The 18,254-nt window shown below is 37.0% G+C and overlaps 1 protein-coding gene and 1 long non-coding RNA gene across 7 annotated transcripts in view; one reads left to right on the top strand and one right to left on the bottom strand.

The window, feature by feature from the left end:
* The window catches only part of GCSAML (germinal center associated signaling and motility like), a 69,347-nt gene that overhangs the window by 45,040 nt on the left and 6,053 nt on the right, over positions 1 to 18,254 (top strand). For all 6 annotated transcript variants that reach the window (XM_063809246.1, XM_063809226.1, XM_063809244.1 and 3 more), the window contains 3 exons: positions 3,079 to 3,138; positions 10,243 to 10,292; positions 12,586 to 12,614. In XM_063809246.1, coding sequence (XP_063665316.1) covers positions 10,250 to 10,292; positions 12,586 to 12,614 — 72 coding nt within the window. In that variant the 5' untranslated portion in view covers positions 3,079 to 3,138; positions 10,243 to 10,249. The remainder of the gene's footprint in view (positions 1 to 3,078; positions 3,139 to 10,242; positions 10,293 to 12,585; positions 12,615 to 18,254) is intronic.
* LOC107970852 (uncharacterized) overlaps positions 12,296 to 18,254 on the bottom strand; it is a 75,422-nt gene continuing 69,463 nt past the window's right edge. The window contains exon 3 of the long non-coding RNA XR_001713813.4: positions 12,296 to 12,606. This is a non-coding gene — a long non-coding RNA (uncharacterized LOC107970852). The remainder of the gene's footprint in view (positions 12,607 to 18,254) is intronic.

The raw sequence follows: 18,254 nt of genomic DNA, 5'->3' as shown, positions 1-18,254 counted from the left end.
TCCTACTGGGTTTACATAGTTAATATATCATCTATAAAGTTAAAGATTTTTCTATGCTTTTTTTGTTTCTTACAAGTCTTATAGGTACCTTTATCATGTTTTATAGCATAGTTATGTCAGAATTCTTAGGCATCATTGTCTTGTAACTGATCATAATAATTTTTTCTAAATTGTTTTCATTAAGGTTGCTGTATATTTTTGAGATTTATATTTGGCATTTATGTTTTTGGCGTATTGCCTCTATCAAAATAAGGAGATTCTACTTTTTAAAAAAATATGTAGAGATGAGATTTCACTATGTTGCCCAGTCTGGAGTGCAGTGGCTATTCACAGATGCAATCAGAGTGCACTACAGCTTTGAACTCCTGGCCTCAAGTGATCTTGCTGCCTCAGCCTTCCAAGGAGCTGGGATTACAGGCATGCACCACTGCACACAGCTCTTCTGAGGGGTTTTATTGTTAATAAGGACCAAACATTATCAAATGCAGTTTTAAACTATTGAGATAACCTCATGGTTCTTCTCTTAGACTTCTAAAGTAGTTAATTATGTTAATAAATATTTTTGCTAATTACCTATCTTTTAATTTCTGGGATAAAACCCATATGATTGTGGTGTGTGCAATTTTACTACAGTTTTAGATTTAGTTAACTTATATTTTGTTGAGGATTATTGCATCTATTTTCATGATTGAGTTGGACCTGTGATTTTTTAAAATTTGACTTATTTAATTTGAAATGAAAGTTTACCAATCTCATTAAATGGGTTGGCATCATTTTACATTTCTCTACTTTCTGGAACATCTTATATATGAGAGAGTATATTTGTCACTTGAAGTTTGGTAAATTGTGTACGCAGCTGTGTAAGCTGGATTTTTTTGTTATTGATGGTATTCATGCGTCAGTTTTTGTATTTCATTTTTTCCAAGATATTATTCATTTTAAGCCATAATGTTTATTATACATAATTCTTCATCATGCCTGTTTTATGTCTGTAATACTTATTTTGAACTTTCTGTTTTCATTATATTTTTGTCTCCATTTCTTATTTCTTTAGTTGGTCTTTCCAGACTTTTGCTATCTTACTGATATTATTCTTTTCTAAGATTTGGTTCCCTATCATATTTATTTTTACCCACAACTTTCTTGTTTCCTTTTTCTTCTCCCAACTTCTTAAGATAAATGCTTACTTTGTCATTATTAGTCATTTATGTTTTCTTATGAATGTATTTTAGCAAGCTATTTTCTTCACACTTCACTTTATCCTTCAAATAGTCTTGTGTAGCTTGCATTATTATTTTATTCTGTGTTTTTAGAAAGTTCCTTCATGATTCCCTCTTTAACATAAGGATTATTTAGAATATTACTTATGCCTAGACAGGTACACTTTTGGTTATAGCTTGTTGGGTTTTAATTTTACTGCTTGATAGTTGGAGAAATCATGTGCAAATTGTTGATTTTGGGGGATGTTTACTAAGACTTTCTTTGTAGAGTTATGAAGTCATAAGTCAACAGCCAACATTTAGAAAGTTTAAAAATAAGAAGAAAAAACACAGAAGGTATAAAAAATTATTCATAATCTTAATTCTTTGGCCAAGATACATTTAAAGCTTAATAAAATACCTATTTTTAAAAACAATAGAGTATTAGTTGATTTATTAATTTGGTCAACAAATTTTTGTACATCACCTATGGCTTGATATTATCTGAATTCCTCTGGATTAAGAAAAGCACTTTTTACTTTATTCACAGTAGAATTTAGTATCCAGTTATGTTCAGTAATATCAATGATGTGGAATTCCAATTAGGTCCCTACTGATGTTAAATACTTTCCTGTCTTGTTTTCAACTTTAAAATACAAACATCCTTTAGATGTGTAAGTCAATGAATCACTAATAACCCCAAGGACAATTATTTTACCAAATTCTTTCTTTATTGAGCAGTTTAGGAAGATGGAATCATGAGAAAACTGGACTCCAGGAAAAGGGGAAAAAAGCAGATACTTAAATTACTTTTTACCTGATTTATAATCTACACTATTAAATAAACATTACATCCAGATTTGACTGTGATCGTGACTATTATACAAAATCTCTACATCAGCAACTGATTCTATAAAAAGCCCCCACCTCTGTAAATTGATATTCCTTTATATTTAACAAATATGTTCTTTGCTTAGTGGCCTTGTGTGTTGATATCTAGCAATGTTTCTTGAACATATACATATGAGCTCTATTCAGGGAAGGCACTTTCTCAGCTTTGGTTCGAAATGCTTTCCCCGAATACTGCTGGTAAGCAGAAGTGAGGCTCTTACATGCAAAGCTACCTAGAAGCAGAAGGATAGACCAGTGCTGCAGAAGTGACAATAGAGGAAAAGAAAACCATCAAGGAAATGCTATGTGTGGACAACTGGTGGAGTAGAAAGTTTGATTAACCAAGTCACAAACACAAGCTGCTAACTATTGTGTTAACCACGCAAATCACCTGATTTCTCTAACTTCGTCATTTAGTGTTTGCCTGATTATCATAAAGATGATGATAATTGATGGCAAAACACCAAGAGTAATATGAAAAAGTCAGCTTTCCTGAATGTATGTAAAGATCCCAATGTCTTATCTGCACATGGATGCCCACATGCAGCAGGGCCCAGAGAAGCTTGCTCTGGTTCAGTGGGCCAAGACTGACAGTCCTCATAGTCCACAAACGTGTGTACAAGCAGATCATCTTGCATCAGGTTGTTGCAAAAGTGACGCTTCCCTGTTGTTAAGGTCTTTATAGCTTCTTGGGAGCTCTCACCTCTTCTAGAGATTCAGGAAGTTTGCATGTTGGGTCACAAGAAATCCTAAGACTGACAGAATCAAAAGTCAGACTATAGGCATTCTGTCCCATCAGAGTCCTGGTCTCTGTGGTTAATTTCTGAAATGCATTCTATCTGTGACTGCTTATTGATTTTGAAGGAAAGGGAAGTTTGTCAAAAAGAAAAGTCAGGTTTGGTTTTATGGTCCAGAAAGTTAGAGAAGAAGGTGAAAAAATGTGGAGGGCAGTAACAATCTCTCTTTTTTCTTATGTGTTTCCATATAGTTGCCTGGGAGAGAATCAAAAGAAGCCCAAGAAAGGAAACCCAGATGAGGAAAGAAAACGGTAAGAACAGAGCATATCAGAGTTTTTTGTTTTGTTTTGTTTTGTTTTTTCACTGAGATTACTTCCAGAGTCTCTGCCCCACTAGAACTAACACCTCTTAGGGCCGCTATAATAGAGTTCTTTGGTGATTACCTGCATGACTTGGCAGCAGGTTAGACATTGACTCTGTCTAAATAAGAAAGACAGGGTATTAGCCATGTGTTTTGTTTCTATTGATTATATAATGTGAGTGTAGAAACATAAAGATAGAATAAAGGATGTTTGGTTTTGGTTGGTTATATGCGGTGGCCATATTTCCCACCTTTTCCTCACAAGTAGCCAGAATAATCTTTGGAAAACATGTCTCATTATGCCTTTTCCTTGCCTGAGACCATTCAGTGGTTCTTCATTGCATTCAGAATAAAATGCAAACTCTTCACCAGGGCCTACAATTCCATAAGGATTGGATTCTGCATCTCTCCCGTCTGGTTCCTCACCCTCTACCTTCACTCACTATCTTACATGCATTCTCCTTTTATTTGATGTTCTTCAAGCCACCAAACTCAGCCTCACTTTAGGGCATTTCTACAAGCTGGTCTTTTACTGCACAATTAAAAAAAATTCCATATTTGCATTTGGACTGATTGATAACGTCTTCTCCTGGAGAAGCTGGCCCTCATGCCCTTCTCGGAAAGATTATGGAGGAACTTTGCTTCTGCACCGCATGGTTTTATGGCACTAGAACCTACTTATATTTGCTGTGGCCTTTATCTGAACTTGTAACTCTATATGTCGTTTGAGCTCTTTAGAGTCCACTTTCTTCATAGACCATAAGCACTTTAACGTCACGTCTGTTTCACTTGCTAGTGTATATCTGTTGCTCAACCCTTGCAATAAACTCAATGGAAAAAAGAAAAAAAATGGAGTGGAAAAATGGTAGATATCTAGATGTTGATATCTTGCCTCAGCTTAGATGAACAGAAACACCCTGCCTTGTTGGTTAACTGTAGGCTTTTCGTATTTTTGCACTAAGCTCTTTTTTAATCATTTCATCTCAATGTCTTGGTTTCTGTCTCTGAGATGGCTTCTTCTCTTCCACGCTATGAAGGGGCAGAGGATTGAGGAGATGAGCCAGGTATCTGTTGGTGATGTGAAATGATGTTTGCAGGCATCAGCCCCCTCCTAAATGTTTGAACGACACTTTCCTGCACAAAGGAGAGAGTTGGCTTCATGAGTCAGCCCTCAGGGACAGTGGAGTTGGCTATGCCTATCTTGTGACCCTTTCTCACACTTCCCCCACTCCCCCCACTCCCCTTATGGTTTGTAGCTGGAGAGGAGATAGCAATGATTTGGTGATATTATTGAACCAAGGTTCTTTTATCAGCTGCTGTGAATCAGTTCTGAATAGCGTCTTTTAAACTAGACTTTTAATTTAGGCATTCACATTAGGCATTTAACTTACGCATAAACTAGTCATTTAAACTAGGCTTTTGTTTCATCATGTCTAAAGTGAGATCTGCACTAGATGTCATTCTCTAATATTTTTCTGTTAAAGGAACTGAAGTGTTAACATTTTCAAATACCAGCAAGTCTTTATTACAATCAGACAATAACTAAATGTAGATAAATTAAATGTCATTAGGGTTTTCTCATGCAAGGAAATTTTAGGAGCACGACTCATGGAATTTTCACTAGTCAGCATGGTGAGGAAGATCTGAACCATTTTACCATTCTAGTCAATTGCAGTCAAATATGTGTTTCATGTGGGCTAAGAAGTCAGTTTCCTTTTTGGCTAATTTCACAGGATGATGTCTGTTGAATAAAGTTGGATTTTCTACATCTTCCTGAGTCAATTTTGATTATTGGATTCTTATCAGAATATTATTCATTTAAACATATTTACAGAAAGGACAGTATGAGCTCTTTCAAGTCACTTAACTTTTAAAATGTAGGCTTATAGAGGTATAGTACAGTAAAATTCACCCTTCTCATATATACAGTTTGATAAGTTTAGGAAAAACATACACAGTCATGTAATCACCACAATCAAGATACAGAATATTTCCACCACCCCTCCCTTTCCCTTCAACCCCTGGCAACCACTGATCTGATTTCTGTTTTGCATTTTTTCCAGGATGTCATAGTATCATTGCTTTTATCTTTATTGCATTCTTATTTTTGCTTTCCTTAGTTTTTTAAATTGTTGCTATTCTAATTGTTTTGAATTCAAAACTTAATAATTTTGTTCTCAACTTTTCTTGTTTAGGAATGGAAGCATATATGAATACAAACTTTCCCTCTAAATAATATTTTACCTGTATCCTATGTGTAATTGAAGGAAATACTATTATTGTCTAATATTTTGCAACTTTTAATTTATTCTTTGACCTGATGGGTTTTTAAATTTCAAATATTGTTTTATAGTCTTGAATATAATTTAAATTTTATTTCGTTGTTACCAGTATCTGTGTGGTCTGTGTTATTTCTGCTTTATAGATTTTATTAAAGTCTTCTTTGTCCTGTATGTTAACTTTGAGACAAGTTACTTACATTCTCTAAATTTTGGGTTATTCATATGCAAAATAGCCTTAAAATACTACAATTTTAGCTTGTGTTTATGGAAAAAGAAATCACTGCCTATTTCATCAGCACGATGGCTGTCTGGGACCAACACTCAATACATACTAGCTGGTATCTGTGCACATCATTATGTGCCTAGATTTTGAAAATATATTATGTAATCTTTTGTTCAGAGATCATAATTTTGAAATTTGTCTGCTAGAGAAACATTATTGTGTATTTCAGATATTCACTGTCATTATTTTTCCTGCTTGTTATTAGCTGAGAGAAATTAATCTACTGGTTTATTTGAGTTACCTTTCATGTTTTCTTTTTCTTTCTTTCATATGGATTCTAAATAGTTTGGTGTGCAGCAATTCATGACAGTATTAGGTGTTTGTCGGTTTTAATCTTTATCATGCCATCTCCTGTCCAGCTTTTTTTCTGACATGACGGCCTTGCTAAAATCTTCATCTTCCGCAGTGTGAGAAGGTCCCTGTGACGGGAGATCAAGGACACTCGGGGACATTGCAGGCAGCTTCCTCTCGGATAGGGAGGATGGGGGGGGGGGTCCTGTTTCATTAGTATTGCCTAGTCTAGTTCCCATATATCAATCTATACTCATTTACTAAGGCTCTTATAGCGAAGTACCATAGACTGGGTGGCTTAAAGAACCAAAATTTTCTTTCTCACAATTACGGAGACTGGAAGTCTGAGATCAACATGTTGGCAGAGGTGGGCTGTTTTGTGAAGTCTGTCTTTGGCTTGTAGATGACTGTCTTTTCCCTGAGTCTTCGTATTGTCTTCCCTCTGTGTTACGACTGTGTTCAAATGTTCTGTTCTTATAAAGACACCAGTCATACTGAAATAAGGCCCAATCTTATGACCTTGTTTTAATTTAATTACCCGTGTTAAGATTCTATCTCCAAATACAGTCCCATTCTGAGGTTCTGGGGATTAGGACTTCAACATGTGGATTTTAAGGGGACATAATTTAGTTCATGAGAGATGTCAAGAAAATCTAAGAGGATTCCTAGAAATGCAGGAATTCCTGCCACTGTCTGGACGTTTCCAGCGGCCACAGCATGCAGAATTGTTCCACTGTATTTAAGAGAGAGTGGACAAGCAGTAAGTGCTGATAATCCACAGCCCGGACTTAGATAGGTTTGGATTTTGTGGCTGGAGCCTCAGAATGACAGATAACTGAGTGGCTGAATTCCTCATTCACCAGCTGCTTTGTTACATAACTTCACATTTTACAAAGTCCAAATGTGGTTGTGCAGTAATGTTTGCTTTATTTCTTTCCTAAAGACCTCGTAGGTTTTAGATTATCTCAGTACTAAGACATTTGAGAACACATTTTCTTTCCTTGGAGAGTAATACAGTTCTTGGATCATATCTTTCTCCTCACAACTTAGTGAACGTAATTCCACTCTGCAGCTGTGGAGCTGGGCCACCTTAAGCCGCCTTCCTGATGACTTGGTTTTACATACATTTTCCCCATGAAAGTTTGAAAACTCATTATTTGTTCCCTACCCCCACCCCCAAACATGTATTATTTTCTTTTATACATATGTCTTTATTTTAAATTTTTTTCTCACCTTTCTTGAGCTATGAATGAAAAACAAAAATTGTACATATTGAAGGTACACAATATGATGTTTTGATATGTATATACGGTGATTACCACTATAAGTACATTAACAACTTAATATATTTATTATCTCAGACAGTTACCATTATTTTTGTGTGTGATGAGAATGCTTGAGATCCACTCTTTTAGTGAATTTCAAGCACACGTTGTCACTGACTATAGTCACCATGTCTCAGTGTTCCATGCCATTTGTTTTTTCCCCTGTGAAGTCGGTTTTCAGATTTAAGTATTTATTTTATGACTTTTCTCTCATTATACTTTTGTTTCATTTGTTTAGTTTTTTTTATTTTTATTTTTATTTTTTTGAGACCAAGTCTCACTGTTGTCACTGGGGCTGGAGTACAATGGCGTGATCTCGGCTCACTGCAACCTCCGCCTCCTGGGTTCCAGCAATTCTCCCACCTCAGCCTCCCAAGTAGCTGAGACTACAGGTGCACACCATCATGCCTGGCTAATATACAACTTTTTTGTACAGACAGGGTTTTGCCATGTTGCCCAGTCTGGTCTCAAACTTCTGGGCTCAAGTGATCCATCTGCCTTTGCCTCCCAAAGTGCTGTGATTACAGGCATGAGCCACCACACCTGGCCTACTTTTAAAACTGATAGAGCATACTTGTACATATTTGGTACATGTGATATTTTGATAAATGTATACAATGTGTAATGATTAAATCAGAGTACTTGTGATATCCATCTACTCAAACACCAATCTTTTATTTGTCTTGGGAACATTACAATTCTTTTCTTCCAGCTATTTTGAAATATACAATAAATTATTATTAACTATAATTTTCCTCACTGTGCTATCAAATACTAGGAGTTATTTGTTCTAGCTAACTATATTTTTGTACCCATTAGCTAACTTCTCTTGATTCTTTCCTCTCCCATTAATGTTGCTTTAATTTAATATAAAAATGTTATTCTCTATAATTGTTTTCCTGGTTTAGGCCAGTCCATTTTCCTTCTCCATTTATTATTGTTAATAACTATTAACAATAATAAACATGTTATTTTTCTGCTTCTAAAATATTGTTTCTGCTTTTTTTGTTTTGCTTTTGTTACGCATTTCATCTTTGTAACTTTGTGCTTAGTACTCTGAATGAAAGTAGATCATTTGTGAGATAAAATTGTGTGTATGCGTGTGTGTTTAAGGAGGGTGCAGAAGAGAGACAAGCTATGGCTGTGACTGAACCAAACTGAGGGCAGCTCACCGGGTGCTGCAAAGCCAAAAACATCCACACGGAGGGTTGCAGCAGGACCAAGGAGGTGTCTATTTGCAGGTCACCAAGCAAGGAGAATGGATCCCTCAGGCTTAAGACCTGTCCTCTTCAATGGCTTACAATCAAGGGTTTTTAAAGGCAGGGGTAAATTTCAGGAAAGCAGAACTTACAGGCAAAATTGTAAATAAATACATGGAGATTATAGTTTGTTTGGCCTAAAAAGCTGAGATACCTTGAAGCTGAGGGGGAAGGGTGCCTTACGGGTCATAGGTGGAATGAAAGATTCTTTGATTTGCAATTGTTTAAGGAAGCAAAGCTTTGTCTAAAAATATGGAGCCATGAGAAAGGAACGCTAAGGTCTGGCTCCTGGGCATGACTTTCTCAGGCTCCTCAGGAAGAAATTTAGACAAAGCATGGCGGTGGGAGTTCAGTCCTCAGCGCCCCCGTGCCTGAGGTCCGTGTGCCAGAGGATGCATGTGGTGGAGGTCTAGGTTTCCTCCTGCTTCCCAGGCTCCTTATTTACTGCTCAGGGCTGGCTGGGTGCCTGGAATTTCCCTCGAAGAAACTCACGACTTTCCTTTATTCCTTGCTTGGCAGTGCCAGACAGACTTCCAAGAGGGGTCTCTGCTCTGTTGCAAAATCCAGGCAGTGACTGTGGCATGTCGTTTTAGAACACTTCCTCACAAAATGTTTTTCCCTCAGCCCAGGCACATCTCTCTACTGTGTACCTAGCTGTCCTTGAGGCAGGCAGCTGATTACAAGTTATATCCTTTTTTCATATTTCCCCTTAAATTCAGGAGTCTGACTGACAGAGAAGTAAAAGGTGATATGCTGGCAACCCCATCCCCTCCCTACCGCCTTTGAATCCTCTTTATTGTGTAAATTGTGTCCCTTTAAAAATAATCTCTATTTCTTTCATCACTGGCCCACACTTATTTTTTTTTAAATTTATTTTTGTTTTTATTTTTGAGATGGAGTCTCGCTCTGTCACCAGGCTGGAGTGCAGTGAAATGATCTCGGCTCGCTGCACCCTCTGCCTCCTGGGTTCAAGCAATTCCCCTGCCTCAGCCTCCCGAGTAGTTGGGACTACAAGTGCATGCCACCGTACCCAGCTCATTTTTTTTTTTTTGTATTTTAGTAGAGACGGGGTCTCACCGTGTTGGCCAGGAAGGTCTCGATCTCCTAACCTCGTGATCTGCCCGCCTTGGCCTCCCAAAGTGCTGGGATCACAGGCATAAGCCATCCCACCTGGTCACCACACTTGTTAATGTCTATTACTGTAAGGTTTTAGTTAGAATTTGTAAGACCCTCTCATTTGCCTTTAAGGATTTATACACCCTCATCAAGAATAGCAGAAAAATAAATTTCAAAACTTTCCATTTTCTCTCTTGAATTGTCCTAAATTTCATTATATTATACGTATGTTTTCCATGCGTATAATAATATATGTAGTCTGATAAGCTAATAATTCTCTTAGCTTCATGCTATATGGAGCTTTGTTTTCCACTTTTCATTGTCTAGATTTTTGTGGTTTTTCAAAAAAGGCTGGAGTAAGCAGCCTTTTAATTGTATTTAATATTTGCATGGAAAATCTAACAATGGCCTTAGGTTAAGGGCAACCAAATGCTTTGAAAGGCATTTTCAGCTTTGGAGAACCTGGAGTATCTCATGTTACTATCTCTTTCCTTGTAGGCAGGAAATGACTACATTTGAAAGAAAACTTCAAGATCAAGATAAGAAAAGTAAGTCATGGCTGTATAATATTTTTCATAGTAGGGAAGTGCAAATTTAAGCATCCAATTAGCAGACACTCTTGAGCCTATTGTAATAACAGATTGGAGAAGAGGCTGCTTGGAGTTCTTACTCTTTCATAAAACTGATCACATCATTCTTGGTATTAAAGTAATATTTGTATATTATTTTTTGAGTGACATTTAAGAAACTTCTGTGGAAAGAAGTTAACCAAAATTCTACTGCTTTTAATTTGTATATTGGTGTTCTAAAATAGGGCCTTTGAATATTAGCAGGCGATAAAAAGTTTTTTTTTTTTTTTTTTTGAGATGGAGTCCCACCCTATCGCCCAGGCTGGAGTGCAGTGTCACAATCTCGGCTCACTGTAACCCCCCGCCTTCCGGGTTCAAGCGATTTTCCTGCCTCAGCCTCCTGAGTAGCAGGGATTACAGGGAGACACCACCACACCCGGCTAATCTTTGTATTTTTAGTAGAGACAGGGTTTCGCCATGTTGGCCAGGCTGGTTTCAAACTCCTGACCTCGTGATCCACCTGCCTCGGCCTCCCAAAGTGCTGGGATTACAGTCATGAGCCACCATGCCCGGCCCCTAAAAAGTGTATTATTTTGTTCTCAAGAAGTTGAAAGAAGCTGGTGGTGCATTCCTGCAGTCCCAGCTACTTGGGAGGCTGAAGTAGAAGGATTCCTTGAGGCCAGAAATTAGAGTCCAGCCTGAGCAATGTAGCAAGAGCCTGTCTTAAAAAAAAAAAAAAAGAATTTGCTCGTTTGCCATAGTATCTAGGTATAGTAATCATGTAATTACTCAAAATCGACAGTTATGAATAACAGGGCTCAGCCCCTGTGGACAAGTATACCTAAAGGAAACTCTCTGTTTATTTTTACCCCTAACTTTATTGAGGTATAACTGACAAATAAAAATGGCCTATATTCAAGGTGTGCAATGTGATGATTTGATAATATGTATACATTGTGTGATGATTACTACATCAAATTAATATATCCATCACTATACATAGCTACCATCTTGTATGAATGTGGGGACATAAGGGCACTTGAGATCTATTCCCTTAGCAAATTTCAAATGAAGAATACTACGTTGCTAACTAACAAACAATGGGGATGGATTTCCTATTCAATCCGTGGTGCTGGGTTAACTGGCTAGCCATATGGAGAGGATAGAAACTGGACCCCTTCCTTACGCCATATACAAAAATTAACTCAAGATGGATTAAAGACCCAAACGTAAAACCCAAAATTATAAAAACCCTGTAAAACAACCTAGGCAATACCATTCAGAACATAGGAATGAGCAAATATTTCATGATCTAGACATCAAAAGCAATAGTAAGAAAAGCAGAAATGGACAAATGAGATCTAATTAAACTAAAGTATTTCTGCACAGCAAAAATAACTAACAAGAGTGAACAGACGGCTGGGCCCAGTGGCTCATGCCTGTAATCCCAGCACTTTGGGAGGCCGAGGTGGGCAGATCACGAGGTCAGGAGATTGAGACCATCCTGGCTAACACGGTGAAACCCCGTCTCTACTAAAAATGCAAAAATTAGCTGGGCATGGTGGCATGTGCCTGTAGTCCCAGCTACTTGGGAGGCTGAGGCAGAAGAATCGCTTGAACCCAGGAGGCGGAGGTTGCAGTGAGCCGAGATAGCGCCATTGCACTCCTGTCTGGGCGACAGAGCGAGACTCTGTCTAAAAAAAAAAAAAAAAAAAATTGGTAGTCGATTTCAGATTCACACATATGTAAATTGCTTCAGCATTCACAGATGGAATCAACATGAATCTGCATATTTGTGTGTAACTTGAAATAGTTATTCGTGTTATTTCTGTACCTATCTCTATAGCAAGTGTTCATTTTAAAGAATTGTATGATTTTCCTGTGATATTTACATAAAATTTATATCTTAAATTTGCAGCTATAATCATTCTTTCTTTATGCTTATCATATTGCATTGACATAGCACATTTATGAACATTTTATTACCAAATTTTGAAATCCATTTTATTCAGTACATTAATGTGCTTTATTTACAGAAAGAACATACTATTGATGCTATCTCAGAACACATGTTCTTTCTTGATTTTGTCACTCAGTCTTGAGAACTTCAGTTATAAGATGGGGCAATGTCATGTCAGATGTTTAGATAATAGGCCTCTGCAGTTTTATGACTTCTACATTCTGTTTTTTTCACCTTTTCCTTCAATCTGTGATGGGGCAAAAGTCTCACAGTGCTTTCCTTTCTTTCTTTTTCTTTTTTTTAATTCTCCAGGCCAAGAAGTTTCATCCACTTCTAATCAGGTAAGTAGAAAACAAAAAGCAAGACAAAAGAAAAACACAAACTTTTATTATGTTTGTCTGATAAATGCCAAAATACAGATGATTTATTCAAGAGTAGCATCTGTCTTCCTTTATTTGTAATTTCTAAATGTACTTTTAGAAATCATTCATATTTTAAATAATTTATATGGCAATTGTAATGCAGAAATGAAAGGAAATAAAAAACCAAAAAGTATTTCAACTGATCTAGATAAGTAGCAAGTTCTTACCGTTTTGGCCTCAATTCTGCTGAAGTCTAATTTTATTTATTTATTTATTTTTTGAGACAGAGTCACACTCTGTTATCCAGGCTGGGGTGCAGTGGCACAATCTCGGCTCACTGCAACCTCCACCTCCTGGGTTCAAGTGATTCTGGTGCCTCAGCCTCCCAGGTAGCTGGCTTTACAGGTGTGCACCACCACACCTGGCTAATTTTTTATTTTTAGTAGAGACAGGGTTTCACTATGTTGGCCAGGCTAGTCTCGAACTCCTGGCCTCAAGTGAATCCACTGGCCTCAGCCTCCCAAAGTGCAGGGGTAACAGGCATTAGTCACTGTGTCCAGCCTATTATTTTAATTTTCAAAGCTATTATAACAAAAACAGATGAAATTAAGTAAATTTATACTTAAAAACTGACCACCATAAAACATTAATTATTTTTAGCTTTCCACATTCCCTTTCAATCCTTATATCCAGGAATTAGCATTTGCATTGACAAGTATGGTGGAAACTATAACATATGGAAAAAAGTTTATTCCTTTTGATACTATATCATAAAAATTTTGTTGATTTAATTAGTATATATTAATGTTTTTATTTTTTCTCTCCTTCACTGTCTATGCAATTGAAAATGTGCATAAACTCAATTTTTTTCTTAGTATTTTATCTTATAAAAATTATAATGAATAATTACTTATTTATTACTCACTGAGGTCTGATTGTTGCATACATTGCATCTCAGTGTGTGTGAACGAAAGCATAGAAGTGCTTTTCCCTGGATAGTTAGAGGCATAATAGCATCCTTCTTTCCTCTTTTATTATTCAAGTAAAATTAAAGCACAATTAGTAGAAGCTTGGAGTGCAGTTTATGCTGCTATAATGACACCAGGGCTTGGAGCAAGGGCTTTTTTTTTTTCTAGAAACATTTCTTACATTATATATATTTTATTATTTATTTATTTATTTATTTATTTTTACTTTAAGTTTTGGGATACATGTGCTGAACAGGGAGGTCTGTTACATAGGAATACATGTGCCACGGTGCTTTGCTGCACCTATCAGCCCTTCATCTAGGTTTTAAACCCCCCATGCATTAGGTATTTGTTCTAATGCTCTCCCTCCCCTTGCCCCCCACACCCCAACAGGCCCGGGTGTGTGATGTTCCCCTCCCTGTGCCCATATGTTCTCATTGTTCAACTTCCACTTATGAGTGGGAACATGCAGTGTGTGGTTTTCTGTTCCTGTGTTAGTTTGCTGAGAATGATGGTTTCCAGCTTCATCCATGTCCCTGCAAAGACCATAAACTTATTCTTTTTTATGGCTGCATAGTATTCCACGATGTATTTGTGGCACATTTTCTTTATCCAGTCTAACATTGATGGGCAGTTGAGTTGGTTCCAAGTCTTTGCTATTGTGAATAGTGCTGCAATAAAAATACAAGTGCATGTGTCTTTATAGTAGAACGATTTATAATCCTTTGGGTATATACCCAGTAATGGGATTGCTGGGTCAAGTGGTATTTCTAGTTCTAGATCCTTGAGGAATCGCCACATGTCTTCCGCAATGGTTGAACTAGTTTACACTCCCACCAACAGTGTAAAAGCGTTCCTATTTCTCCACATCCTCTCCAGCATCTGTTGTTTCCTGATTTTTAATGATCACCATTCTAACTGGCATGAGATGGTATCTCATTGTGGTTTTGATTTTCATTTCTCTAATGACTGGTGATGATTAGCTTTGTTTTCATATGTTTTTTGGCTGCATAAATGTCTTCTTTTGAGAAGTGTCTGTTCATATCCTTCACCCACTTTTTGATGGGGTTGTTTTTTTCTTGTAAATTTGTTTAAGTTCTTTGTAGATTCTGGATATTAGCTCTTTGTCAGATGGATAGATTGCAAAATTTTTCTCCCATTCTGTAGATTGCCTGTTCACTCTGATGATAGTTTCTTTTGCCACGCAGAAGCCCTTTAGTTTAATTTGATCCCATTTGTCAATTTTGGCTTCTGTTGCAATTGCTTTTGGTATTTTAGTCAAGAAGTCTTTGCCCATGCCTATGTCCTGAATGGTATTGCCCAAGTTTTCTTCTAGGGTTTTTATGGTTTTAGGTCCTATATTTAAATCTTTAATCCAACTTGAGTTAATTTTTGTATAAGGTGTAAGGAAGGGGTCCAGTTTCAGTTTTCTGCATATGGCTAGCCAGTTTTCCTAACACCATTTATTAAACAGTGAATCATTTCCCCATTGCTTGCTTTTCTCAGGTTTGTCAAAGATCAGATGGTTGTAGCTGTGTGGTGTCATTTCTGAGGCCTCTGTTCTGTTCCATTGGTCTATATATCTGTTTTGGTAGCAGTACCATGCTATTTTGCTTACTGTAGCCTTGTAGTATAGTTTGAAGTCAGGTAGTGTGATGCCTCCAGCTTTGTTCTTTTTGCTTAGGATTGTCTTGGCTATATGGGCACTTTTTTGGTTCCATATGAAATTTAAAGAAGCTTTTTTTCTAATTATGTGAAGAAAGTCAATGGTAGCTTGATGGGAATAGCATTGAATCTATAAATTACTTTGGGCAGTATGGCCATTTTCACAATATTGAATCTTCCTATCCATGAGCATGGAGTGTTTTTCCATTTGTTTGTGTCCTCTTTTATTTCCTTGAGCAGTGGTTTATAGTTCTCCTTGAAGAGGTCCTTTACGTCCCTTGTAAGTTGTATTCCTAGGTATTTTATTCTCTTTGTAGCAATTGTGAATGGGAGTCCACTCATGATTTGGCTCTCTGTTTGTTATTGGTGTAGAGGAATGCTTGTGAATTTTGCACATTGATTTTGTATCCTGAGACTTTGCCGAAGTTGCTTATTAGGTTAAGGAGTTTTTGGGCTGAGACGATGGGATTTTCTAAATATGCAATCATGTCATCTGCAAACAGAGACAATGTGACTTTTTCTCTTCCTATTTGAATATCCTTTATTTCTTTCTCTTGCCTGATTGCCCTGGTCAGAACTCCCAATACTATGTTGAATAGGAGTGGAGAGAGAGGGCATACTTTTCTTGTGCTGATTTTCAAAGGGAATGCTTCCAACTTTTGCCCATTCAGTATGATGTTGACTGTAGGTTTGCCATAAATAGCTCTTATTATTTTGAGATAGGTTTGATCAGTACCTAGTTTATTGAGTGTTCTTAGCATGAAGGGGTGTTAAATTTTATCGAAGGCCTTTTCTGCATCTATTGAGATATTCATGTGGTTTTTGTCATTGGTTCTTTCTATGTAATGGATTATGTTTATTGATTTGTGTATGTTGAACCAGTCTTGCATCCCAGGGAAGGAGCCAACTTGATCGTGGTGGATACGCTTTTTAATGCGCTGCTGGATTTGGTTTTCCAGTGTTTTATTGAGGATGTTCGCATTGATGTTCATCAGGGATATTGGCCTGAAATTTTCTATTTTTGTTTTGTCTCTGGCAAGTTTTCGTATCAGGATGATGCTGGCCTCATAAAATGAGTTAGGGAGGAGTCCCTATTCTTCTATTGTTTGGAATAGTTTGAGAAGGAATGGTACCAGCTCCTCTTTGTATCTCTGGTAGAATTCAGCTGTGAATCCATCTAGTCATGGGCTTTTTTTGGTTGGTAGGCTAATTAATTACTGCTTCAATTTCAGAACTTGTTATTGGTCCATTCAGGGATTCAACTTCTTCCTGGTTTAGTTTTGGAAGGTGTGTGTGTCCAGGAATTTATCCATTTCTTCTAGATTTTCTAGTTTATTTGTGTAGAAGTGTTTATAGTATTCTCTGATGGTAGTTTGTATTTCTGTGGGATCAGTGGTAATCTCCCCTCTATTATTTTTTAGTGTGTCTATTTGATTCTTCTGTCTTTCTTCATTATTAGTCTGGCTAGTGGTCTATCTGTTTTGTTAATCTTTTCAAAAAAACCAGCTCCTGGATTCATAGATTTTTTGAAGGGTTTTTCATGTCTCTATCTCCTTCAGTTCTGCTCTGATCTTAGTTATTTCTTGTCTTCTGCTAGCTTTTGAATTTGTTTGCTGTTGCTTCTCTAGTTTTTTTAATTGTGATGTTAGGGTATTGATTTTAGATCTTTCCCGCTTTCTTCTGTTTGCATTTAGTGCTATAAATTTCCCTCTAAACACTGCTTTAGCTGTGTCCCAGAGATTCTGGTTTGTTGTGTCTTTGTTCTCATTGGTTTCAAAGAACATCTTTATTTCTGCCTTCATTTTATTATTTACCCAGTAGTCATTCAGGAGCAGGTTGTTCAGTTTCCATGTAGTTTTGTGGTTTTGAGTGAGTTTCTTAATCCTGAGTTCTAATTTGATTTGCACTGTGGTCTGAGAGACTTTTTGTTATGTTTTCTGTTCTTTTGCATTTCCTGAGGAGTGTTTTACTTCCAAATATGTGGTTGATTTTAGGATAAGTGCTATTTCATGCTGAGAAGAATATATATTTTGTTGATTTGGGGTGGAGAGATCTGTAGATGTTTATGTGGTCCACTTGGTCCAGAGCTGAGTTCAAGTCCTGAATATCCTTGTTAATCTTCTGTCTCGTTGATCTGTCTAATATTGACAGTGGGGTGTTAAAGTCTCCCACTATTGTTGTGTTGGAGTCTGAGTCTCTTTTTAGGTCTCTAAAGACTTGCTTTATGAATCTGGGTGCTCCTGTATTCAGTGCATATATATTTAGGATAGTTAGCTCTTCTTGTTGCATTAATCCCTTTACCATTATGTAATGGCCTTCTTTGTCTCTTTTGATCTTTGTCGGTTTAAAGTCTGTTTTATCAGATTGCAACACCTGCTCTTTTTTGCTTTCCGTTTGCTTGGTAAATCTTCCTCCATCCCTTTATTTTGAGTGTATGTGTGTCTGTGCATGTGAGATGGGTCTCCTGAATACAGCACACTGATGGATCTTGAATCTTTATCCAATTTGCCAGTCTGTGTCTTTTAATTGGGCCATTTAGCCCATTTACATTTAAGTTTAATATTGTTATGTGTGAATCTGATCCTGTCCTTATGATGCTAGCTGGTAATTTTGCTCATTAGTTGAGCAGTTTCTTCATAGTGTCAATGGACTTTACATTTTGGTTTGTTTTTGCAGTGGGTGGTACTGGTTTTTCCTTTGTATATTTAGTGCTTCCTTCAGGAGTTCTTGTAAGGCAGGCCTCATGGTGACAAAATCCCTCAGTATTTCCTTCTCTGTAAAGGATTTTATTTCTCCTTCACTTATGAAGCTTAGTTTAGCTAGATATGAAATTCTGGGTTGAAAATTCTTGTCTTTAAGAATGTTGAATATTGGCCCCCACTCTCTTCTGGCTTGTAGGGTTTCTGCAGAGAGATCCGCCATTAGTCTGATGGGCTTCCCTTTGTGGGTAACCCAACCTTTCTTTCTGGTTGTCCTTAACATTTTT

The sequence above is a fragment of the Pan troglodytes genome, chromosome 1, assembly GCF_028858775.2.
Source record: "Pan troglodytes isolate AG18354 chromosome 1, NHGRI_mPanTro3-v2.0_pri, whole genome shotgun sequence".
NCBI lineage: Eukaryota > Metazoa > Chordata > Mammalia > Primates > Hominidae > Pan > Pan troglodytes.
This window is presented reverse-complemented; position numbering and strand designations above follow the sequence as displayed.